We start from the raw sequence: 25,959 nt of genomic DNA, 5'->3' as shown, positions 1-25,959 counted from the left end.
GAGTTTATTTGGTCAATTAAGCACCGGGGCGTAGCTACAGCCTACATGAGCTGCCACGCACTTTGGTCAAATTGCCCAGTACACAAACCACCTCATCAATCCATCCACATTCGCACACCAAACGCATGCAATTTCAACGACAAACACAACCAATAAGTCTAACTGCGTGCTCAACAATCGTAATATGGCACTAGTTGGTTAACATGTGACAGGAAAAATCAACTAGTGCTAGGACTAGGAGCATCGTCTTTGATTGCAAGCAGCCCCCTTGCCGTGCGAAATGCAAACGACAGGCAGGCAGGCTCATTACCTAGTATATCTCATCATCTGGGACATCAGGTGTAAGGAACTTCTGTGGATCCTTGTACAGTTCCTCGTAGTTGTATTTCGGCTTCACCCTCTCCGGGACAGGCTCAAGTGGGATGATACTGTCTCCGTCGATTACACTGTCGATGAGCCCGTAATCAACAGCCTCAAGAGGACCCATATATCTGTCTCTATCAATGTCTTTCTCAACCTGCTCCGGAGTGCGTCCTGTGAAACCTGATATAAGCCGGATGACATTCCTCTTGTTAGTCAATATCTCCTTGGCCTGGACCTCGACATCCAAGGCCTGCCCACTTGCGCCTCCAACGGGCTGATGGATCATTATCCTGGTGTTGGGCATGGCGAATCGCTTGCCCTTTGTGCCACCACCAAGGATTATAGAAGCAGTGGAACCAGCTATGCCCAATCCAATAGTGGAAACATCTGCCCTCACGAGCTGCATTACATCATAGATGGCCATTGTTGCGCTGAGAGAGAAGCAGGAATCAGTCAGAAAACACAAAGATATTTGCATCAACAGATTTACCAGACTGCCAAGAACCCAAGAGCTATTTAACGTAATGACCTGCCTACAGCTACTTGCTCTTGGTTGATGAACTAGTATCTCCTACTTGTATTGCAATACATAATCAATCTTGTACCAGTGCTATTAAGGTACATTGCAAACAAAACAAAGAGAAGGCATTCCTACACTAACTTAATAAACAAAAAAAAAGGCAATATCCTGCAAGGGAAACATAAAATTAAGCATCACTCTGAACAGGACGTGCATCATTTATAAAATGCCAAAAACATCATTACCAACTCCGAACTGCGGCAAGATCTTTTTACAGAAAGGAAGGAAGCAAGGTTTACATTCACATAATATTGCCTCATCAGCCCATCTCTTTCTTTCTTGTGGTGTGTGGGATAGCCTCTATCGGATCAAATAGTGTTGTTGATTTAGAATCTACTCCCTCCGTCCCAAAATATAAGAGATTTTGTGTGCATGTGACACATCCTAAGACTATGAATCTGGACAGTCACGTCCACCAAAAATCCCTTATATTTTAGGACGAGGGGAGCAAATACACTATCAATTCAAAACAAATGGTTGGTTGATCCATAAGATTCATAGCAGGAGCTCTGATATTCATTATAACTGGAACCTGGAAGGACTGTTTATTTACAAAGGGAAAAAAGAAAAGGATATAGTCTGATTGATGTTATTCATCATATAGTAAGTAGCTCAAGACTTGTCTTTTACCCACAATTTGCGTTATCAGAAAATAACTACCCTATAAGTAGCATACTTGTATGATTCCTAATGCGCTTAATTAATTTCGTGCTCCAAGGTTAAAGCAATTCAAAGCAAAAGGAGAAATAAATTTAGGATGCGCGACCTGAGTGATCCCCCAGGGGAGTTGACGAAGAGGCGGATGTCAGAGTTGGGGTCGACGGCGTCGAGGAGGAGGAGCTGGCTGACGACTGCGTCGGCGAGGAAGTCCTCTATCTCGTTGCCGAGGAAGACGATGCGCTCCCGGAGGAGGAGGCCCATGACGTCACCCCCGGCTCCGGCTCCGGGCGAGTCGGACGACTCAGCTCGGACGCCGGCCTCCCACAGAGGAGTAGAGGGGGCGGAAGCCGCGCGAGGGGGGTTGAGACTGGTGAGCCTGAGGGGGCGCGGTGGCGCGACAACGCGCAGGCGTCGCTGCTGCGTGGGGCGGAGAGCGGCCGCCGCCACCGCCACCGCCGCCGCCGCGGAGAGGGAGGCAGTGGCACTCGCACTCGCAGCCGACATCGCTCGCAATTATCTCTATCCTGCCCTCGGCTAACCTACTTCTTGGTTGGGTTGCCCTTGTCTCTTGCCCTTTCTCTTTGTCTCTTGACGGGGGTTTGGGGTGGATTTTCTTATAAATTACTATATATTACATTCGTCCTATAATATAAAAAAAGTTTTATAGTTGAATACGTTTATTAAAAAAAACTAGTAATATATCCATGCTAAACACTACAATATAATTATATTTGTTTTAATAATTCTTAAAATTTTATGTTAGTAAAAATATTTTTATATGGTTTGTGCACGTGAACTTAAAATCAATTTATGCCGTACATCAAATCAAATATATTTCACGTAAATTTGAATTTGTTTCCTTGCACAATATTCACGCTGTTTTTTATTCCTCAACTGTCGATCTTCACCATTAATTTTACCTGTGAATATTTTTGCAAAATAAAACGGAGAACGATTCATATCTCACTTTTATACTCCCTCGGGATTAACCAAAAAAATCCCCTTCCGAGACGTTCCCATGTCCGAAGGGCCTGAGACACGATGCATCGAATTACCCCCTGGTTAATTGGTAAACGAATGTACTAGTGGAAAGAAGGAAAAAAAGGCAGCAGCAGAGTTAGAGGTCGAGGTGAATGGTCTTCCCTCCGTTTGCCTGCCACCTTCGGAGTTTTTTTTTCTTTTGAGAAAAGGAGACAAAAACACCATCGAGTACTCAAGCTGGTAATCAGTTATACTTACTGCTAGTTCAGTAAGAAACACAGTTAGTATCACGCTCATACAGTTCTGTCCACATCCCAGCTTGCCATACGAGAACAAAGGATATATAACAAAACGTAGAGGGTGCCATCAAATTGCATTCTCGCGTCCTACATTAGTCTAGTCAGCTTCTTCCTCTTCCTCCATGTCATTTGCACTTATTAGATGCCCAAGTGAAACTTTGGCTTTTTTCAGTTCCGGTGACCTCAGTGCAGCAGCAATGCCATCGCTTTTCCTCTTCTCGCCAAACCCCGCTTCATCTTCGTCTTTTGTAGCCTCACCCGAGGACTTGTCATCGTCAGGCTTCTCAGCAATCGTTGACACAGAATCATCCTTCTTCTCCGATGGAAGCTCACCTCCCTTCTTCAATGACTGCTCACATTCTTTCAGGAAATCACGAACATCATCCTTCTCTGCAACATGTAGAGCCGTCTGACCCCCTTTTGTCTTTGCGGCGATGTCTGCACCTTTCTTGACTAAATACTTCACAAGCTCCAGGTGGGAGTTCTGCGAAGCAAAGTGCAACGCAGTGAAGCCTTTCCTGTTCTTTGCTTTCACAGAGGCACCAGATGCCAGCAGCTCACGGACAACCTCTACATGGCCTTTCTGAGAGGCAAAATGGATCGCAGCGGTGTCATCCATAGCTGCAGCTCCAACATCAGCTTTGTGCTTGCAAAGGCACTTCACAAGCTCAACATGTCCAGCCCATGCTGCCAAATGGAGTCTAAATGAACAAAGAAACACCACATCAAGGAGATAACCAAAACCGAGAAAATTGATAGAGCTTGAGCAAGCTTATCATATCTCATAATATGATACACTCATAAGGCAGAAGCACAAGTGATAATACTGATGCAGCAGTAATGGATTCTGCTCAAGAAAATCAACATAAACACAAGTGATGCAGTCAGTTGTTTCTAGTTGTTGAAAAAGCAAGTGACAGATGAAACAAAATGGCCTAGTAACCCCCCCTGTAGAGATAGTGGAATAGATGCCTCACACCCAATGTGGGGAGGTGATCTCTCATATATAGCTGAGTTACAATCAATGCTAGTGAGATACACAAGACCAAAGGTCTAGGAGATAAACAGCCTATAGACTAATAAATAATTCTAATACCCCCAAATCAGAAGAAAACTTGAGGAACAACCATGTAGTAGTAGCCTAGTAGGAGGAAAGTATGAAAAGTATGAATGGAGAGATAGACAGCACAACAGCTGTAAATTAACGCAAGCTTAAACTATCTTACACACAGGAGAAAAAATGTTGGACACCAGACCAGGTGAAACAATGTGTGGCCGAGGAGAATTGAACACTGCCTGATGGAGTGGCATGACAACAACCACAGTGCTATGTGCAATTCTTTACATTTGGAGTAAATTGCAGATTGGTCCAGCTTTTATTACCAAAGTGTCACTTTGGGCTACCTCTAATTCAATCTTTTCACTTAAAGCCAACTATTGTTACCAATTCTTTGCAATTTGGGCTAGTGGCCCACCTGTCAATAGGCTTATGAGCTTTTCTGTTTCTCCTTCTTCCTTCTTCCTTCTCTCTTTCGGTTTCTTCTTCTCCAGGTCGAGCAACAACAGAGAGGGAGAGGGATAGGGCGTCGGTGCTCCGGAGGAAGGGGAATGATGGCGTTGGCGGCGGAGTGTGTTCCCGAGTAACGCGCAACCGAGGAGGGTGGTGGAAAGCAAAGGGAGTGAGGGAGATGGCCGGAACGGCGCAGGAAATAGCTCAGCTCCGGCCGGCATGGATGGTGGCGGTGGCTAAAGGGGAGGGGAAATAGGAAAAATAGGTTCACCTCGGCGAGGCAAGCCCGATGGCGCAAAAATTTGGCCAGCGGAGCTCCGGTGAGGGAGATCTGCCGGTGGCCGGTGGTGGTTTGGCATGACAGGAGAGAGAGAGAGAGAGAGAGAGAGAGAGAGAGAGAGAGAGCTCGATGTGTGGTGAAGGCACCGCCGCACGGAGCTGAAGCCGTCGTCACCGCTGCTTTGCCAATCTAGGGGCGCCATCGCCATGCCACGTGCTCCTCCTCCACCGCCCAACTCCGCCCTCTGCTGCCGCCATGACCGGCCAATCACGTCCAAGAGCTGGCGCATCGAGCTCTCTCTCTCTCTCTCTCTTTTCTCTCGTAAGCCCGCTGATAGGTGGGCCACTAGCCCAAATTGCAAAGGATTGGTAACAATAGCTGGCTTTAAGTGAAAAGATTGAGTTAGAGGTAGCCCAAAGTGATAATTTGGTAATAAAAGCTGGATCAATATGCAATTTACTCTTACATTTGAGACAAAGATAGTTTTAACTGTGTAGTGGGGCTGCTTTTAGGAAGTTTAAGCTATGGCAAGGAAAAACAAATTCCACAAAAATGAACCTGATATTAGTCTAACATAAATCATGGGGATACATTACAGCAGGCCTTGCAAGTTGCAACGGCAGTTGATGGGCTGCCAAATAAAAAGTACTAGTACTAGTATACTGGCGATAAGTTGTAAGGATCAAGCGCATGATGAATCAGCAGAGTAGATACACAGAGTATGATGAATCAGCAGAGCAGATAGACGGAGTTATGAATTATTCGCAGCAACAACAGCAAGTAATAATACACAGAGTGGTGTATAGCTTCCATCCCAAAGACCTAGGTTTCGCTAAAATTAACTCAGGCGACAGAGGGGAAAATAAGTACTCCGTGCGCTAGGTCGGAGGAAGGGAAGGGAAGGGAAGGGAATCTTCTTCTTACGGGGTGCGAGAGAGGCGATCTCTGGAATTGAGGGCGAGAGGGTTGGCCTCGCACAGAGACTCCGCCGCCGCCAAATCTCCCGACCGCGCGGCCTTGTGCAGATGCAAGTCATCCTCCTCGCCTCCTCCGCGGCCTCGGCCTCCACGGCCACGACCGCCGCCGCCGCCGCCGCCGCCGCCGTGACGCCTCCCCATCTCTACGCTGCAGCCGCTCCGGATCAGAGAGGAAGAAGGATGGGAATTGGATCGAACAAATGATGGGCTGCTGCTCTGCCTCAATTGCTGCCCAGGCTGGCGGCCCATTAAGACAGGGAATCTTAACCTTTATCCTTATCTATATATCTCGTGTCTATCTCTATCTTTAATATTATAAAAATTAGAAATATTTTTGTCAAAATTTTAATATGCCATCCGTCTTTGAATTGAATTTTAATTTTATCATCAGACTCTTATATATCCTCCCATATCCGGCCTTCATCACCACGTAGTGGGCACTGTGAGTCCAACTTTATCGTTGCAACCATGTATATAACATCTCCTCCATCTTTAAAAACCGGTGCAAATCGCCTTCTTTAATGGATTGGAAAGCGGTTTATACTGATATGACAGGTTGACTTGGTCCAAACATACTGATGTGACAGCCCAGTCATCAAAAGGGTTAAAAATAGAAGTGGGTCCCTAATCTAAGTGGCAAAGGATAAAATAAAAAAATATGGGCCCACTTGTTAGTCCCACTTTTCCTATTCTTCTTCCTCTCTTCTATCTCTCTCTCTCTTTCTCAGCCGCCGCCGCAAATGCTGCACACACGCCAAGAATGAATCGGCTGCGCACGGCAGCTGTGCTGAGGCCGGCGCGGACATCCCATATGTGAAGGGTGCAGCCATGGACGGCAGCGAGCCATGGTGTTAGTGCTTGCCCTTTTTCAGTTGCCTATGTGCAGGTCTGCACGAGAGGCCCAACAGAGTCGCCAGCGGCGAGAAGGAGGAGTGGGCCGTGGCGTATGTGCGGTTGTCGTTGTCGTCGGACGCCATCTCCTACTCCTCCAGCATCTCCACGGACATGCCGCTCTATGAGCCCCCCGAGGTAAACCACATCCTTCTCGATCTCTGCACTGCCATGGGTTGATGCGACGAGATGACCGGAATTCATGCGCGTCGCTCGTGCGCGTGTGTGTGCAGGTGTCGTTCGACGAGTACCTCCTCGACTGCGCGCGCATGTTCCACGCCATGTTCCCCGACGAGAGCAGGAGCCAGCGCCCCAGCGACGTAAGCAAACCAAAAACCAAAACCACTCCCGAAGTCCTGTTCGCTCTGCTCCGGCAACGACGCTAAAGCTTAGCTGATCCTGTGTATGCGTGCAGGAGGAGTGGAGAGTCTAGATGCTGTCGCTGCATGTGTTTGTTTGTTTGTCTATTTGGGCACGTAGACGAAGTGGGAGCTACGTGGGCTGGAGCGCGGCTACGCATCGGCGAGCTTCGACCTTGGCATCCGCGGGTCGCTCTACACCGATAGAAGAGTGCGCGACTAAGACTGATGGGAGAAAAGAGTGCGCGGCCGGCCGGTGACCCTTTCCCCCGCACGCGTCACGACCTGCGACCCCTCCTAGGCGCGTCGGTTGGCCACTCCGCCCCCACGTGCTGCTGTAAGGTGAGAGAAGAGGTAGAGGAAAGAGAGAGGTGGAGAGGTAAGGAAGAATATAGATGGAGGAGGTTGCTGACAGGTGGGAGGTGGGGCACACAAGCTGATTCAGTCAACGGGGTCAAAACTGCCACGTCGACGAAACCACCTTTCTAACCGCTGAAAGAGGCGATTTGCACTGGTTTTTAAAGATGGGGGAGTCGCTATACCCGGTTTTATGATTGAGGGAAGTTATTTAACTAGAGCAAGAGTTGAGGGAAGCAGTATGGACTTATTCTACTTAGAAAAGAGCCACATATAGCCCCCAGCCCAACTAACTAATCCCTAGCTCGGTAGCTCCCGACCCCGGCGGCCGCCGGCGCTCCTGTCTCCGGCAGGTAGCAGGCCGCAGGTGGAAGCGCGCGGCGCTGGCGGCGGTGAGCAGGCAAGCAGCGGAGTACGGGACGGCGTGTCCGCGCGACTTCGCGAGCGCGAGCAGCAGCAGCAGCAGGCCAGCAGTCAGCAGAGGCCAGCGCGAGCAGGAGGGAGCTGAGCAGGTTGCAGACAGGCGGCCCGCGGCCGGCCGCCGGCGCCAGCGACGCCACGGGAGGTCGGGTGCGTGCATACTGCCTGCAGTCTGCAGCAGACCAGCAGCAGGCCGGCGGCTGCAACCTGCCAATCTGCAAAACAACTAAACAAGGTATGCTTATCACTTATCAGTTTATGCAAATATGCAATTGTGATTACCTAAGTGGAAATTTGGAATGGCTCAATCCATTAGCAATTTAGCACAGTTTCATCTTGTGAAGTTGTGATGTATTTCTCATTATTTCTCTATTTCTATATGAAACTTCTTTAGAATACAACATAATACTATGGTATTATAATATTGTATGAGACATGATGTGTTTATGCCGACGTTTCCCTCAATTTTTCATTCCTGGATTCACCCCTGCTTTTCAAGATGCATTCATTTGGCCATTTAGGCCCAGATAGTCTAAGTTAAATCAACAGAACATGGCTCAGATCAGTTACAGGCCAAGTTTTCACTACCCAATAAACAAGGCCAGTTTAACTTACATAGCCATTTTACTACAGATCTTCATAGCATACTATGTCACATACAATAAAATTACTAAATTCTTGGACTTCCTCATCAGTTTCCCATTTTTAAGTTTTAACAATGCAAAAGTGCCTTACTGTCATGCGGTGAGTCTCCTTGATTCAATATACGCATCACATACTTGATAGGTGTATACTGGCAGCAAAACTTTTAGCTATTTACTCCAAGAGCTGATGATAAACCAACAATGGTCATGGAATTTTAGCTCTCTTCTTCAGATTCTTCCACTTATCCTACTCCAACCACAGCACGTAGATCGATGCGGTGGCACTACCTTCTATGTGTGTTAGGCTCCCATCTTTTTGCCAAATATGGAAAATACGTCATATGGCGTATTAGCAAAATAATAATAATTTGTAGGTAAAACATATATATATATATATATATATATATATATATATATATATATATATATATATATATATATATATATATATATATATATATATATATATATATATATATATATATATATATATATATATATATATATATATATATATATATATATATATATATATATATATATATATATATATATATATATATATATATGTTCTTAGCGACTTAAACGACAATCTTCGACGAAAAAAAACTTCAAAACCAAGTTTTAAAATTTAAATTTTGGCATCGGTTGATGCTGAATAGAGTAAACGATGGGCGCGAGGGAGAGATGGCTGCGCCGCCGCCGTGCACGGATGGGAGGCGGCCATGGTGTGATTCGAACCGGATTCTAGCAGGAGGAAGACGAAATGGGCCGATACGAAATTTCGGCAATAATAAAAGGGGGTGGCTATCAAGCTAGGAAAGTGGATGGGTTTGGAGACAAGGAATTTTATACAGGTTCATGCCTTCTTATTCAAGAAGTAATACCCTACTCCTGTCCGGGGATGATTCCGCCGAGTGTGTTATTGATTGTATGATTGGGAGAAAAAGAATCGTCCCGAGAGGAACCCGGACCCCTCCTTATATAGGGGAAGGGGTCCGTATTACAAAGTACAGTCCATATCCTAACGGAATATGGGATTACAGATAAAATACAATCGTAACCGACTAGGATCCCGGGTATTTTCTTGACATACAAGTTTAGAATCTAACCCAAGTCCTCATAAAGATATTCTATCTATATTTGGTACCATATATCCAACTGGAATATAACCTCCATGTAGATATGGGGTAACCATAATCTCCACAGTGGCCCCCGAGACCTTCGCAGTTGACCAAAATAATCTCCAAAAAACAATAATCCAAGTGCTTCAATTCAACTTGCTCCGGCTTGCCGAGTGCTAAAAGACTGTGAAGGGCGAAAATAAAACATGGTGCATCGAGTAGATGCACCTAATTAGGTGTAGCCCTCGACTATGTGATTAGTTGAAAAACTAAACATATAGTCAAGAACCGAGTGATTTTATATCGAAGCATGCATGGTACTCAATAAAATACCCAGCCGACTGCTTCTCACTTGAATATATCAAGGATAAAAAATATGAAAAGGGCCGAATGATAAACACTCAAAAGGTCTAAAAATAGATATATTTGGTAGGAATCCGAGTAAGAAACTCTTAAAATGATCCTAGGCCATAACCCTTACCATAATCAAAATAAGCATATAACATGCTAGGAGAATGACTACTAATAAACCAGTCATCTCAAATTAACCCAACAGCTTTTGCAGCCTAAAAAAGCTTACAAAAATGGTATAACACCTCTCTGTCGGGCACCTTTTCATGTGCATCATAATAATTCCAAAGAATTATTAAATCGCGTTAAAAAGAATTTTAACAGCATCGGGCCGCATCATTGTGAGCACATATTGCCAAAGCAAAAAGCGCCTAAGTCCCTAGGGATCACAACGGGCCACGCTGAAAACATAATTGGGCTGAAGTACTGTACAGGCCCAGGCCCATTAGTACTCCCGATACCCTAAAAATACCGAAGTCCAAACGTCGTTTCGTCTTCCCCGCCGAGACTCTCGCCATTCCCCACTCCATGCTACAGTACAGAACCGCGCCGACGAAGCTAGGGTTCATCAATCTGCTCCAACCCACCCTCAAAAACTTCACAAAATTTCTCCCCGCGTCCACCGCTCCGATTCCCCATTCCTCTCCAGCCATATCTCGGACCAAATTTAACCATCCAGTTCACATTCATGGCGGAAGAAAGAGAAAGCTTCGAGAGTCAGTGGGCGCCCTCCGATGTGACAGAAGATAATCTGAAGGAGATGGTGGCGCACGGCGTTCTCCCAGCGAAGGAGATTATCGGGTGGCGACCGGCGTCCGGCGAAGCATTCCCGACCCCGGACACACACGAAATCATGGTATTTGCTCATTTCTTCTATGGCGGATTTTCTCTTCCAACCTTAAGATTCTTCCGGGGGATTCTGAACTTCTACAGGATTAGCTTGCATCACTTGAATCCAAACTCCATAGTGCATATTGCCAATTTCATCCATGCCTGCGAAGCTTTTCTGGGCATTAGGCCTCATTTCGCCTTGTTCCGCCGCATCTTCTTCCTCAAGCCCCAGCCAAACAAAAGCAAACCATGCGTCGTTGCGGGAGCTGGTTTCCAACTCAGAGGAACCTTGAGCCAAAAATATTTCTCCATGCCCTTCAAAACCTCAAACAAAGGCTGGCATGCAAACTGGTTCTATGTTCAGAATCCTGAGCCCGCAGTCCCCGAGTACTGCTGTCTTCCTCCGGTTTACCAGGATACATGGAACTCATTGCCTATGGGAGATGAAGCTGCTCAAGCAGTAGAACTGATGGAGAGGATGATAAAGCTGAAAGAATAGGGCCTTCAAGGAGAACAGATCACCCGGCACTTTACCAAGTGTCGGTTAGCTCCAATCAAAGAAAGATCTCGCACAGCCTTCGAATTTGACGGCAAGCATGACCCAAACCGTGAAGATCCGGATTCTCTTGACTTCAAGGTCATGAAGGAAAGGATGTATAAGATCTTCTCAAACGCCATCGTTGTCAGCTACTCACACTTGCTGCCAGTCGTACCGTTCAATGCATTCAATCCTCCTCCACCGGTGCGTATTCATATACTTCAACCTTTCTCAAAATATGATCTTGTTTTCTTGTTGAATCATTTAACAATGAAGGATATTACACCCAGGAATTTGCTTTGATGAAGTCGGATCCCCCAATCGCTCAACGCCGATCTCCCCGCCACCAAACTGGGCAAGGGAGCGGAAGACCAAGAATTCGGTATGAAACTCAACCAAGTGCTTCTGATCCAGTCGGCCAGTCAGATTCTCGAAAGAGGAAGCTGGTTCTAAGTGACGACGAAGCCGATGATACCACCAGGAGGCCTGTAGACCGAGAGACGACCAAGAAACTACCAAAACAGGCTACTCCAAGGAAGAAAACATCCAGTCGTCCTGTGCCAAAGATCAGGAAGTCTTCTAGGTGCAACTCATATAACGATCTCTCTTGTATTGATGCGCACCCATTGCGGCAATAATACTGATAATCAAATTTGCAGGAAACCATCTGATATAGACCCGTCTGGGAAAGACTCTGACCCAACTAACATGGACACAAGTTTTTCCAAAGAAACCGGGCCAACAGCAGAGAATCGTCCGAGTGACAAACAACCGGCAACCGATAATGTAGAACCCAGCAACGAGCCCCCGACTGGGAACCAGTCGACTGAAGCTGAAGTCGGTGCTAACCAGGAGCCCCCGACTGGAAACCAGTCGGATGCAGGGCCAAGCCAAAAGATTCCCGAGGTTGAAGCTCAAACGAACAGTCCTCTCGGGAAGGATGCTGACAATGAATCAGAAACCAGGTCTCCTGTGAAGACACCAAAGTCTACTCGTCCCCGACCGGGAATCATCACAGGTAGACACGCTATCTGAAATCGTTTTGATCCAACAGACTTTATTTGGCTGCTTCATCTTCATTCATGGATACACTAGGGCCAATAATTGGTGATGAAGAAGAAATCCTCCGGATACAAGCAGCTGAGGATTCACTCCCTCCGATTCTGGTCAAGTGGTGGGATGACAACATGCAGCCTCAAGGGATCGTGATAAATAAGCAAAAAGAGGACGAGGAGCTATGTCTACTGAAGAAGGCACTAGGTCAGGCAACCCGCATTGTAAATGTAAGCCCTCTGGTACCTGATCTCAACCATCTTGTTTGCCATTTAATTCATGCGCTAATTAAACTGTTTTGTAGAGGATTTGTAACACCCTGAAAATTCTCCCAACGAAATCAAAACACCAAAAATACAGATTTTCAAAAACTTTTTAAGTAATAAATTGCATCATGCCGATTTTATTCGCCTATTTCATTGGATTTTGATCTCGGAATTTATTAATCGCGAATAATGAATAACTAACTAGGAATAAACCTTAAAAATCAAGCTGGCTAAATAAATAATTAAAATATAAATTAAAATAAAGATTAGGTGGGATTGGAAATAAATAAAATATTATCGCGACCATATTAGCAATAATTAAATTTTAGTACGATGGAATGAGAATTAACCCTAATTAAAAATTCAAATAAATTATATAAACAAAATATGAGTGATATTAAATTAGGGTGAATTTTTAGTTAGTATAAAACAAATATGGAGTAAACTTCATTTATGCAAAAGTTAGAATTTATAGGACTATATTTAAATAGAAAATGGGCTAAAATCGGGATAAATAGGAAAAGTTACTGTTCATTGCGTCATAGGTGTTCGATCGTGGTCCCCCTGGCCCCGCCCCCTTCCCTGCCGCGTGCGCCGCGTCGCCCGCCCGTCGCGCGCGCCGCCGCCGCTGCCGCGCCGTCACCGTCGCGTCGCCGTCGGCCTCGCGCCTTGTGCCGCCGCGCGCCCGTCCCCTCGCGCCTGCGCCCCGCCGCGCGGCCGTCCCCTCGCCGTCACCCTGCGCCGCTGCCGCGCCGCCCATTCCATCGCGCCGAGCCCTATGCCGCCGCGCGCGTCGCGTCGCCCCGCCTGTCACGCCGCTCGCTCGCCACCTGCCGCGTCGCCGTCCCATCGCCGCGCGCCGTCACCATCGCCGCGTCGAGCCCCACGCCACCCGTCGCGTCGCCCTTCTCGAGCCCCGCACCGTCGCCCGTCGCATCGCTGCTCCGAGCCCCGCGCCGCCATCGCGTCGCCGCCCTCGCGTCGCCGTCGTCCCGCCCTGAGCGCCGCCGTCGCGTCGCCATTACGCCGCCGTCCCTCCCCCTCTCCTTCTCCCCTCTCTACAAAAACCCCCCCTCTCTCCATTTTCCCCCACCCCATCTCACCCTTCCTCCCCTCTTCCCTCTCCACTGCGCCGCCGCTCTCGTGCCGCCGCGCCGCCGCTCCCGTGCCGCTGCGCCGCCGCTCCCGTGCCGCCGCGCGCCGTTCCCGTGCCGCCGTGCGCCACCGTCGCTGCCGCCGTCGTCGCCGCCGCTGCCGCCGGTGAGCCGCCCTCCTTCCCCCTCGTGTCCACCGCCGCCGCCGCTCGGGTGGGTGAGAGCCGAGAGAGAGAGGGAGAGGAAAACAGAGGCCGGCAGAGAGAAAGAGAGAAAGAGAGAAAAGAAAGAAAAAGAGAGAGAGAGAAAAGAAGGAAAAAGAAAGAAAAAGAGAAGAGAGAATGGAGAAAAAGAAAAGGAAAAATAAATAGAAAATTAGGAAGAAATTAAGGAGGTTAATAGTTTAAGAAAATCTAAAATAATTAGAATTTAATTATAGATTAATTATGGTCATAGAATTGCAAAATTTAATATAAATTATAGATTATTCTTGGTAATTTCTACAAGAAATCAATTCGCGGTACTAGTTTAAATGTAATTAAGAACTAAACGATTAGATGAATTCTTATAGACTATTATAGATTATTTTGGGTAATCTCTATAAGTAATTGATTCATGGTAGAAATTCGGACTTAATCACTAGGAATTTTAGACGTATATTATATTTAGTCGTTTAGTCCTAGACTAAAATTAAATCGTATAATATTATAAGATAATTTTTGGATTCCGTCCGATATTTAGCTTGCAATAGAAATTTCCAACCTATTATATGGATATAACGCTCGGGTAGATTAAATTAAAAACTTATGATAACAAAATATTTATACCCACAAAATAGTTTAGGATATATAAATCGAAATTGGGTTTGCCCTAGTACGCGAATAGTAAAGTTAATATAAAAGAATCGACTTTCGTGTTTGACTTCCATTTGGATTTATTTGGATTTTTATTTTGAATTCTAATCGAATCCAAATCAATTTTCGCACGTAACTATAGAGCCCGAGGGAGTTGCGGATCCAAGTGAAGGCCAAGACCCCCAAGACCTTGAGCAAGGCAAGTCATCACTATTCCTTGAACATGTTGATCCCAATTGAGAAATTATTTTGTTTATAAATAAAATTGCATGCAATGATGAATATCCTACTTGTGATTATGCCATGCCTTGATTATTGTTTATCCCTTATTCCTTCGTAACCATGTTTACGTATGAGTCCCTAGTCAATTATGACAATTGCTTAGAAATGCTATTCTAGGATCATGCATACTCATATTTATCAAATGCTAAATGCTTGGGCAATTACCTTTGGGAAGGTAATTGAGATGCGGCATGTGGAGACATGAGCGCCACATTGCCATGAAATTGATAACATGATTTGTGAAAGGAAAATAAAGCGAAAACAACTGTTTTCGACTGGGGCGGACGGATGATTTGGGTGGTATCTGGAAAAGGCTAGTAGCGTCCCCAGTCAATTAAGGACCGAGCCATGAAGTTAAGCTTGAAACGACCCCCGTACAACCGTACTTCTCAAATGGGTATAGACCTAGCGGATTAGATAGCCGAGCGGAGGCAGTATCCCTGCATAGATGGTTCACCCCTGAGTGAGGCAGGTGCGCTACGATGGGACAGCCGTTGAGGTAGGGCCGAGAAGCGTGCCCTACATCGGTGTCGCCATTGGTAGGACTGCCATGAGTATGTGAGAGAGAGAACTTAACTTGAACCATAATTTAATATGTGTGTGAGACTTCTCTTTCCCGGGAGCGCCAGAACTCCTCTCACTGCTAGAAACATGGACGCCTAGAGTGCATGAGGATTTAAGTTCATGGAGCGGGTACTGCCAATGCGAGGTTATCGAAAAGCTTTGCCGTGACGCGTCTCATGTGTTGGGACGAGGCTCATGTGTTGGGCAGTCGCGGAGTGCGGGTAAAGTGTACATCCACTGCAGTGTGAGTAAACCAAATCTATTCGAATAGCCGTGCTCGCGGTTATTGAGCACCGGGACATGTATTACACTTGGCTAGACTCTAAATTCTTAACCTGTGTGGGATGGGATATTGCATGATGATTTTTATGCTGATGGAGCCACTTCCTGAGAGGAGGGAAGGTGGACGTCCTCAGAAAACCATGACGACTCAATGGCGGGAAGCTATCCTTGGGATCACAATGGATGGTGGACAGAACCGTCGTTGTTTAATGTGAACACTGGTATTAAAACTTGATCAGTCTATGCTAGGTCTTAGGTTTGTGAAAAGAATTACAAAACTGGCTTAGCGCAAAAGAGCCATAGCCATCCTTTGAAATACCCCTTTTCATCTGCATTGTTGCTGTGGTGGCTTGCTGAGTACGGTTGGTACTCACCCTTGCAAATATAAAATTAATCAGAAGCGGGAGATGAAGCTTCGGAGGATCCCTATGCCTACTACCAGGAGGGAGATGAAGACGATGACGCTCAGTAGGTCTTAGTACGGTCGTTGCCTGTGGCAATGGCATGCCGCTGCCTTATCTATTTCTGTTTTTGGATGTATTCCGGACCGCTCGGTCCGATTATTTAAGACAATGCCTGCGGGCTTATGATGTAATAATTAGCACTAGACTCTCGTGTATGTGCTTTTGGTATTTCAGCTATGAACTCGTGTGTACCAGACTACTTGATCCAGGGAAATGGTACTGTTTACACGAATGATTCCTGTTATAAAAACGGGGGTCCACAGGATTCATCTTAGGAACGAAGCCAAAACGACAACCTTAGAGAGGTTAGTCCCTCATCTCGGAACCCTCGAAACCACCAGGAATCAACTGCACGAAGCGAAAGAACTTGCCAGGAAGAATGAACATGATCTGAGGGATCGGATCGCTGAGCTCAAGGAATCAAATTTTGAACTGAGTGGCTCATCAAAAGGTACGCACAAACTCTGCTCAACTGACTCATACTGTTATCTTTGCAATCTTGATTAACCGTAATCAATGAAGTGCAAGCTGCCAAGATATCTCAGTTGGAGAAGCAGATTCAAATTCTGGAAAATGACAAGGCAGAACTGGCAAGACAAAGAGACCTGGCTTTAAAGGAAGTTGAAGGTATCAACAATCAATACCTCAAAAGCCATTATCCTCCATATGTTGACTTATTAATGTGAATCTGTTGATGCAGACCGCAAGATCAAATCTCAAGCTCAATTCGACGTCCTTGTTGGCAAGATCAAAAAACTTGAAGGAGCCCGGGATGAGGTTGCTAACGCTGCTGCCCCAATTGTTCAAGCAATGTTCTTTAATAACAACGGCCCGAGTGCACTTGATGCTTCTGAAATTTTCGATAAGCTGAGAGTTGCTCCGGATACATATTTCAAGAACATCAAATAAGCTGGAAGTATGGGAGCAAGTCTGGCGTTGGCGATGACCAAATCTCTTTATCCAAGGGTTGATATAGATGCCATTGATGGCTTTGCAGACGGGACGAGCGAAGAAGCTGCTCTTGACCTCATCAGCGATGCGCAAAAAGCCGCTGACAAGATTGCTGCTGATGTAGTTGAGAGATTCCAGGACACCGATCTTCGACCGACTGGTCCTGATAATTCTGATGATGAAAAGACTGACTGACTAATGTACCAATGATTTTGATGATTAATGATGATGGAGGCACAATTTGTACAATACTGATGAATTTATGCGGTGCTTGATATCTTAACTTAGTTCCTGATTTCTTAAAAGTTTTTGTCAAACCTTGTTGAGCCTAAAACCTGCAAAAGTTGTTAAAAAACTTTCAGTCCTCATTGACTAAGCCAAGAAATCAAACAAGGCAATGATACATCAAGTAAACAAATTGAATTGATAAAAATCACACTCCATTATTATTATAGTAGCCCCCTGACTGAAAACTTCAAAGAAAAACTTAAAGTTAGCAGTCAAAGAGGAAAGATACAAACGAAATGCCTAAGCGTAAAATCGGCGAAGGTGTTCAATATTCCAAGAATTGTTGATGAGAGTACCGTCTTCGCGCTTGAGTCGGTAAGAACCCGGCCGAGTGACTTCAGCAATTATGAACGGTCCTTCCCATAAGGGAGATAATTTATGCCGATCCTGTGTTGTTTGAATTTTCCTCAGAACCAGGTCACCGACTAAAAAGGCTTGTGATCGAACATTCCGATTATGATAACGGCACAACCCTTGCAAATATCGAGTCGACTGAATTAGAGCTGCTTCTCGGGATTCTTCTAGTCGGTTGATGTCGTCTACTCGGCCCTCTTCATAGCCCTCCTCGTTGAAGTTCCGAAATAGTAGTGATTCAAATTCCACTTCACTCGGCAACATTGCTTCTGCGCCGTAAACCAAAAAGAACGGCGACTGGCCGGTAGCCCGACTAGGAGTAGTGCGTAAAGTCAAAGTACGGACGGCAGCTGATCTACCCACTTACCAGCATAGGGACGTAGTCGGTCAAAAACGCGTGCTTTGATCCCTTGAAGTATCATGCCGTTAGCGCGCTCGACTTGTCCGTTACTCATAGGGTGTGCCACGGAGGCGTAACAAATGCCGAAGTCTTCACAAAAGTCTTTAAATGCTCCGCCAGTGAATTGAGTGCCATTATCAGTGATGATCCGATTAGGTACCCCAAACCGATGCACAATGTTGATGAAAAAATCTCTAGCTTTATCTGCTGTGATCGTGATGACCGGTTTAGCCTCAATCCACTTGGAGAATTTGTCGATAGCCACAAAGAGATGCGTGTAACCGCCGACTGCCCTTTTAAACGGGCCGACCATGTCAAGCCCCCAGACCGCAAATGGCCAGGACAACGGGATGGTTTGCAACTCTTGGGCTGGCAAATGAGTTTGTCTGGCAAAAAATTGACAACCTTCGCATGTCCGCTCAATCTTGTCCGCTTCGGACACAGTTGTAGGCCAGAAAAAACCTTGCCAGTAAGCTTTGCCGACAATAGTCCGTGCAGCAGCATGATTACCACAAATACCAGAATGTATATCCTTCAGCAATTGTCTCCCTTCCTCCAAAGATACACAGCGCTGCAGTATTCCTGACGGACTTTTCTTATACAGTTCAGCTTCATGAATAATGTAAAGTCTGCTGCGTCTGGAAATCCGCTCGGCTTCATTTTTGTCTTGAGGGAGTTCTTGTTTGCTCAAAAATTTTATAAACGGTTCTCTCCAGTCAGCTTCAATCATGCTTACGCCTTGAGCATCCATGGCTTCGACTGTCTCTTTTCTAGGCACGGTCGGTTCATAAAGATGTTCGACGAACACAACTGAAGGAGCTGCTTCCCGTTTTGAACCAAAATTGGCCAGTCTATCGGCTGCCTCATTGTTATGTCGAAGGACATGGGTGAGCTCGAGTCCATCGAATTTATCTTCCAGCTTGCGTACCTCTTGTCGGTAAGCGGTCATATTATCATCTAGACATGACCACTCTTTCATGACTTGATTAACAACCAACTGAGAATCTCCACGGACGATTAATCGGCGAATGCCTAAAGAGATTGCAATCCTTAATCCATGGAGTAGCGCCTCGTATTCCGCCACGTTATGGGACGCAGAAAAATGTTTCCACAATACATAGCTCAATCTTTCTCCAGTCGGGGAAATCAAGACGACCCCAGCTCCAGTGCCTGTGAGCCTCTTCGACCCATCAAAATGCATAGTCCAATACTCCATCTTTTCCTCTGGCATGTCTTCTTGGCACTCGGTCCACTCGGCAAGGAAATCAGCTAAAGCTTGTGATTTGATCGAAGTTCGTGGCTTGAACGATATATCCAAAGACATCAACTCTAAGGCCCAATTCGCAATCCGTCCATTTGCTTCGCGATTGTGAAGTATATCTCCGAGTGGAAACGATGTGTCCACCGTGACCGAGTTACTTTGAAAGTAGTGAGATAATTTCCTGACGGTAATTAAGACACCATATAATAACTTTTGAACCTGAGGATATCTTGTCTTGGAGTCGGCTAAAACTTCGCTAACGAAATAAATTGGACGTTGGACTTTTTTAATATGGCCTTCCTCTTCATGCTCGACAACCAGGACCGTACTCACAACTTGGGAGGTTGCCGACACATTTAACAGTAGCGGCTCTTGTGGATGTGGCGAGGCCAAAACTGGTGGAGTGGTGAGAAGTTTCTTGAAGTCTTCAAAGGCTTTCTGTGCTTCGGGTCCCCACTAGAAATTGTCAGTCTTCTTCAGCAACTTGAAGAAGGGCATCCCCCGCTCGCCGAGTCGTGAGACGAACCGGCTGAGTGCCGCCATGCAACCAGTCAGCTTTTGGACGTCTTTTTGGGAGCTTGGCGGTTTCATGTTGAGGATGGCGTTGATTTTCTTCGGGTTGGGCTGTATGCCTCTTTGAGATACCATAAATCCGAGCAACTTCCCTGACGGTACTCCGAAGATGCACTTTTCCGGGTTTAGTTTCATCTTGAAAGCACGAATGCTTGTAAAAGTTTCTTCTAAATCCGCAATCAGGTCATCCTTCTGCTTGGTCTTGACGACTATATCATCAACATAAGCTTCGACATTGCGACCGATCTGAATTGAAAAACATCTTTGAATCATGCGCTGATAGGTTGCTCCTGCGTTCTTCAATCCAAAGGGCATTGTGATGTAGCAGTAGGCCCCAAAGGGCGTAATAAACGAGGTCTTCAAGCAGTCGGATTCTTTTAGTCGGATCTGATGATATCCCGAGTAACAGTCCAAGAAGCTGAGTAACTCGCAGCCGGCCGTTGAGTCAACCACCTGGTCAATGCGAGGTAACCCAAAAGGGTCTTTGGGACAAGATTTGTTGAGGTCGGTATAATCGACACACATGCGCCATTGCCCCGTCTTTTTCCGAACCAGAACTGGGTTAGCCAGCCAGTCGGGATGAAGGACTTCCTTAATAAAGCCTGCTGCTAACAGCTTGGTTAATTCCTCCTTGATCGCATCCTTTCTGTCCTGTGCAAAACGGCGGAGTCGTTGCTTGATGGGTTTGGCGTCTTCCTTAACATGTAAAGAGTGCTCAATCACCTCTCTGGGGATACCAGGCATATCGGATGGTTTCCACACAAAAATATCTTTATTATCCTCAACATGATCCGAGAGGTCGAACTTAATTGCTATCTCTGACCACCGAAGATATTGGGGCGTGTTAGGCTGAACCGCATTGATCTCCCGTTCTGTTAGCTTCTGTTTTCTCTTAGACTCATAAGCCAGGGGTCCGCCGAAGATGTGATTAAGTTCTTTGCGATGATCTTGAAAACCAGTCGGGGCATCGTCTTCATCATCTTTCTTCTTTGATGTGCCTTGATCTCCGTCTGAAGGTTTACGTGCGTTCTTGACGTATTGCTCCGCGAACTGTTTGTAGACGAAGCAATCTTTGGCCACGAGGTTGGAGTTGGGATGATGCGGGCATTGGGAGTTCATTATCTTGTCGAAGGTGTTGACGCGGGAACGTTGTCGGGGAAGATGGAGAGGTGGTCGCCACAAGTTCTTCGGGCTTACGCTTGCGATCCTTGTGGTTGTTACTTCCACTCCCTCCTGCGGTCGGCGTGTCCTTCTTTGGCTTCCAAGTGGTGCCCGACTGTTTGGACGCGGTAATAGCATATTCGGCTTTGGCATACTCGTGGGCTTTTTCAAACATCTGCTTAACCGTCCTGGGAGGTTTACGCCCGAACTTGCCGACTAGGTCCTCGTGGCGAATGCCTTTAGTGAAGGCGGCGATGATGATGTCGTCGGTGATGTCGGAGATCTTGTTGCGTTGTTCGGAGAAGCGTCGGATGTAATCTCGAAGGGATTCTCCAGACTTCTGAACGACATTGTAGAGATCAAACTGTGTGCCAGGGCGTTCAAAGGTGCCCTGGAAGTTGGCGATGAAGTGATCACGAAGTTCCGCCCATGATCCGATTGTGCCACGGGGTAGTCCGTGGAGCCAGGATCGGGCGGAGTTCGCTAGGGCCACAGGTAGATAGTTTGCCATGGCCTTGCTGTCTCCTCCTGCTGCGCGGATTGCGAGTCCGTAGACGGTGAGCCAAGACTCCGGATTAGTGGTGCCGTCATACTTCTCGATTCCAGTCGGCTTAAAGCCGGCTGGCCAATCCACTCGACGCAGGTCATTAGTGAAGGCAGCTACTCCATCCACGTCGTCGTCGTAGCGATTTGGTGAATGGCGGTGACCTCGTGCTGCACGGCGCTGGTTGATCGTGTCGCGAAGGTCGACGGGACGCTGGTGAGGTGGAGAGCGAGGCCGTTCGACTCGGCGCTCCCTGTGACGTTCGGGAGGCGAGTGAATAGATCGTTCGTCATGACCCCTGCTCCTGCGACTAGATCCTGTGCCGATGATGCTGAGGCTTGGCTGATGATAATCATGAGATCGGAGGTGAGGGACTCGGCTATCAGTCGGGGTGCGGGTGCTTGCGGAGTTGGCTGGAACCGAGGCAGCGATCATGGTCTTCGTCTGGTTCAAGATGTTGACAACATGATCAACTTGGTTGAGTGCGTCTTCCTTGAGGAGGGTGTCGAGGAGAGTGATTGCTGCAACCGCGTTCTGCTGGGGGTGCGAAAGACCGCTGTTCCATCGACGTCTTGTTGCCCAATGAGCTCTCTCGCTCGGCGCCCAGATTCCAAGGCGCGTTGCCGTCGATCTTCAGCCTCCTTTGCAATCCGTTCGTGATCTTGTTGCTCGCGCTGTAGTCGTTCTCGCTCCTGTCGCTGTCGCTCTTCCTCCAGTCGGCGACGTTCAGCTTCTTGCCGTGCGCGATCTTGGTCCGCTTCTCGGGCTTGGCGCTGTTCCTCCGTTTCGTTGTCAGCCATGAATACGCCGAAGAAGAGGAGCGTGTAATTATCCTCATAGCTGTCGTCGAAGTTGTCGAGGTCGCCGTGGTCATAGTGGTAGCCGAAATCGTCGTAGTCGAGGATCTCGGTTGGTCGAGAACTGACGCCGGGGGAGCTAAGGTAACCATCCAACTCTTCCGTCGAGACTGTCCCAAGAGGTTGGAGTATAACGCCAACCTCTCTAGATCTAGATTGGATCGGGGCCGAAGCCGGAGCTCGCCTAGATCTTCGAGTGGGAGATGTCTTGGCAGTGAAGACAGCGGCCAAATCATCAGGAAGTTTCATCAGGATTGAGGGATAGGACCCGTCGTCTTGATCTGGTCGCGGAAGAGTAGATTGGATCTCGTCCGAGTGGTTTGAAGCCGACTCGGGAGAGATGCTCTTGGAGTAGGCCTCGGCCGAGTTCGGAATACCGAATGGCACGGGGACCTGGTCTCTCCCCGACTGGTTCGGGTCCGAGTCAAGGAGAGAGATCTTGCCGAAGTCGTTGGTGATGAAGTTGAGGCTGCCGAACCGGAACGCCTGCCCGGGAGGGAAGGCGAAGTCGTCGATGCCAGAAACGAAACCCATCGCACTTAGTCGGCGAGAACTTGACGCTACCCCTACCTGGCGCGCCAACTATCGAAACAAGATTTCGACAATAATAAAAGGGGGTGGCTATCAAGCTAGGAAAGTGGATGGGTTTGGAGACAAGGAATTTTATACAGGTTCAGGCCTTCTTATTCAAGAAGTAATACCCTACTCCTGTCCGGGGATGATTCCGCCGAGTGTGTTATTGATTGTATGATTGGGAGAAAAAGAATCGTCCCGAGAGGAACCCGGACCCCTCCTTATATAGGGGAAGGGGTCCGTATTACAGAGTACAGTCTATATCCTAACGGAATATGGGATTACAGATAAAATACAATCGTAACCGACTAGGATCCCGGGTATTTTCTTGACATACAAGTTTAGAATCTAACCCGAGTCCTCATAAAGATATTCTATCTATATTTGGTACCATATATCCAGCTGGAATATAACCGCCATGTAGATATGGGGTAACCATAATCTCCACAGTAAAACTTATATATATGTGTTCTTAGCGACTTAAACGACAATCTTCGACGAAAAAAAACTTCAGAACCAAGTTTTAAAATTTAAATTTTGGCATCGGTTGATGCTGAATAGAGTAAACGATGGGCGCGAGGGAGAGATGGCTGCGCCGCCGCCGTGCACGGACGGGAGGCGGCCATGGTGTGATTCGAACCGGATTCTAGCAGGAGGAAGACGAAATGGGCCGATACGAAATTTGGGCTTGGATGTGTGGGAGCTGAAAGTCACTTATGCTATCAGCCATGGCCCATACCACTAGCTGGCACGCTGCAGGCTGCTGCGTCACTGAAATTCCCCACCCACGCATCGCACCGCACGTCGCCGGCGGCGGGTTGCCCTCCCCTTCTCCGTCCCCGTCTCTGGCCATCCTCCCCATCCATCCGCCGTGCTGCTGCCTGCTATAGCGCCCCTAGGCCGGCAGCCCGCCAAACGCTGCCCCAGCTGGGCAGCCACGCAACCAGCCGTCTAGCCCACTCCGCTCCCAGCGATAGGGCCGGAGCCGGTCACCTACACCTCCCTCTCGCTCTTATCCTTTGCATACTTCGTTCTGCATCTCGTCTGATCGATCTTCTCCTTTGTCATCTTTCTTACAGTTGCAAGTTGCTTCTTCAATGGCAGGTTCGGAGGATTTGAGCGGTTTGGCAGCTTCACTTGGAGAGTTACACGTGGAATCATCTGTTAGATGGATCTCCCTCCCCTTGAGCCCAACGGCTCAAGGGGGCCTTGACCCGCGCCCTGATCGGGGGCGCCCAGCCCAATGGCTGGTGGGCCCCCGTCACACTGTGCCATATAAAGAGGGGTGGAGGACGGGACGGCATAACGACACAAGGAACGAGGTTCGTCGCCGCCGCCACTCCACCCCATAAACCCTAACCGATCGAGGGGGCGCAGCCAGTGACGGGAAGTCCACCGCCGCGCCACGCCTCGTCGTCGACACCGTCGCTGCTGCAACCGCATCACCGCCATCGGAACCGAGCACATCGTCGCCGCCGTCCACGTCAAGCCCGCGACGACAACGACGATGGCCGGCCGGACTTCCTCTTCCTCAACAACGACTGGTCACAACCCTAAATCCTCTCACTCCCTCTTTGTTCATTCATCTATTGTTGTTCATCCATTGCAAATAGAACCACCCGACTAGATCTAAACCTAGGTGATCCAATAGACAACCCTATCAATGGTATCAGAGCCATCCTAGCGTTTAGTTTGGTTCGGGGATAGACATCCACAGAGAAGAAAGAAATCCAAAGAGAAAAGCAAACGATCCAACGGATCAAAAAGATCGAAACCCTAACCCTAATCTTACCTCGTCGCCGGCCGTCGATGACGCCGGCCACGGAGGGGGGGAGGGGCAAAGAGGCACCGCCGAGGAGCCACTCGACGGCCGCGCGCGCACCCGCGGGTGCACGCGCGCGCCGGCGAGGGGGCCCGCGGCGGCGCCGCCATCTCCGTTTTTCGGCCGCCGCTCTCTCTCACACGGTGGGGGCTAGAGACGGTGGAGGGAGCGGAGAAGAGAAAAGGAAGAGGGCGCAAGGGCCGCTGGCAGCGGCGACGCCGCTCCGCTCGGCCGCTCCGCCCGGCGGCGCGCTAGAGAAAAAGTGGGCGAGCGGCAGCGCGAGGTCGCCGGCCATGGCGCGGCGGCGCAAGGGTCGCCGGCGTAGATGACGCCACTCGGCGCGGCCGCACCCGCCCGCAAGAGAGAAGAGGCTAGGGTTTCGGCCGGCCGGCGGCTGGGGTCGGGTTTTTGTCCCTCCGATCTTAGCGCCCGGCCGTCCGATCGAAACCCTAGCGATCGGACGGCCGACGGCGGCCGGGCCGAAAGCGGCCCAAGTGGGGAGCGCGCGGCGGCGGCTTTCCCGGCCCAGGCCCAGGTTGCGGCCTGGGGGAGGGGAGGGGGCGCTCGCCCGTGCGCAAGGTGGCCATGGACCGACCGGCAAAGGCCGGAAAAGTTCAATTTAGGTCCCTCGGGGCCGAAAGAAAAAGAAAAGAAGAGTTTAATAATAGGTCCTCTCAGAAGCTTTTTCAATTATGTATAATTATTGTGATTATTTCTAAGCAATTTGAACCAACGTGAAAATTGTTTAGAGAATAGATAAATGTGAGAAATGCTTCTGAACATGTATTTTGTATATTTTCATGCAAATTACAATAGAATTTTGAATTGTTTTTGCATGTTTTACCTCTGTTTAAATTTGAACCAACGGGAGAATTTTACAGAGAGTAAATAACAGAGTTTTGTTATTGTTTATACGAATTGTATATAGATCTTCCGCTGCAAATAGATGAAATTGATGAAAATTAGTGTTTCTAAAATTAAATTTCGAACCAACGGGAGATTTTAATTTTAGGAACATTAATTATGTGCTATGATGTTGTAATTTTTCTGACCAACGTTGATAATTGCAATGTTATAGTTATGGCTTTATGTGTTATGTCTATTTTCTGCCCAACGGTGATGTAGACTTAATACATAATAATTTTAATGTT

General features: G+C 47.7%; 2 protein-coding genes and 1 long non-coding RNA gene across 3 annotated transcripts; 1 reads left to right on the top strand and 2 right to left on the bottom strand.

Moving 5' to 3' along the window:
• Positions 1-131: 131 nt before the first annotated feature.
• LOC4349523 (ATP-dependent Clp protease proteolytic subunit 4, chloroplastic) lies at positions 132-2,118 on the bottom strand. Its single transcript, XM_015758993.3, has 2 exons — positions 1,710-2,118; positions 132-794 (listed from the first exon to the last, which is right to left on the bottom strand). Exons 1-2 carry the CDS (start codon positions 2,105-2,107, stop codon positions 311-313), a joined length of 882 nt encoding a protein of 293 aa, XP_015614479.1. The 5' UTR covers positions 2,108-2,118; the 3' UTR covers positions 132-310.
• A 695-nt stretch (positions 2,119-2,813) lies between these two features.
• Positions 2,814-5,873, bottom strand: LOC4349522 (uncharacterized). Its single transcript, XM_015757296.3, has 2 exons — positions 5,598-5,873; positions 2,814-3,584 (listed from the first exon to the last, which is right to left on the bottom strand). The coding sequence occupies exons 1-2, from the start codon at positions 5,789-5,791 to the stop codon at positions 2,981-2,983; spliced, it is 798 nt and encodes a 265-aa protein (XP_015612782.1). The 5' UTR covers positions 5,792-5,873; the 3' UTR covers positions 2,814-2,980.
• A 10,241-nt stretch (positions 5,874-16,114) lies between these two features.
• On the top strand, positions 16,115-17,222 carry LOC107278991 (uncharacterized). The gene is made up of 3 exons (XR_010737135.1): positions 16,115-16,475; positions 16,547-16,651; positions 16,725-17,222. It is a non-coding gene; the product is annotated as an uncharacterized lncRNA (long non-coding RNA).
• The last annotated feature ends 8,737 nt before the right edge of the window (positions 17,223-25,959 follow it).

Source organism: Oryza sativa, chromosome 10, assembly GCF_034140825.1.
Source record: "Oryza sativa Japonica Group chromosome 10, ASM3414082v1".
Taxonomy (NCBI): Eukaryota; Viridiplantae; Streptophyta; class Magnoliopsida; order Poales; family Poaceae; genus Oryza; species Oryza sativa.
The sequence above is the reverse complement of the archived record's forward strand: the minus strand, read 5'-3'. Positions and strand labels throughout refer to the sequence as shown.

Bases quoted from the DNA above. Each gene is read 5' to 3' on its own strand.
- LOC4349522 (XM_015757296.3), bottom strand. From the start codon at position 5,791: ATGGGGAGGCGTCACGGCGGCGGCGGCGGCGGCGGCGGCGGTCGTGGC. The intron at 3,585-5,597 runs GTAAGAAGAAGA...TTGTTCATTTAG, and splicing joins GATCGCCTCTCTCGCACCCC to ACTCCATTTGGCAGCATGGG.
- LOC4349523 (XM_015758993.3), bottom strand. From the start codon at position 2,107: ATGTCGGCTGCGAGTGCGAGTGCCACTGCCTCCCTCTCCGCGGCGGCG. The intron at 795-1,709 runs GTCGCGCATCCT...CTTCTCTCTCAG, and splicing joins TCCCCTGGGGGATCACTCAG to CGCAACAATGGCCATCTATG.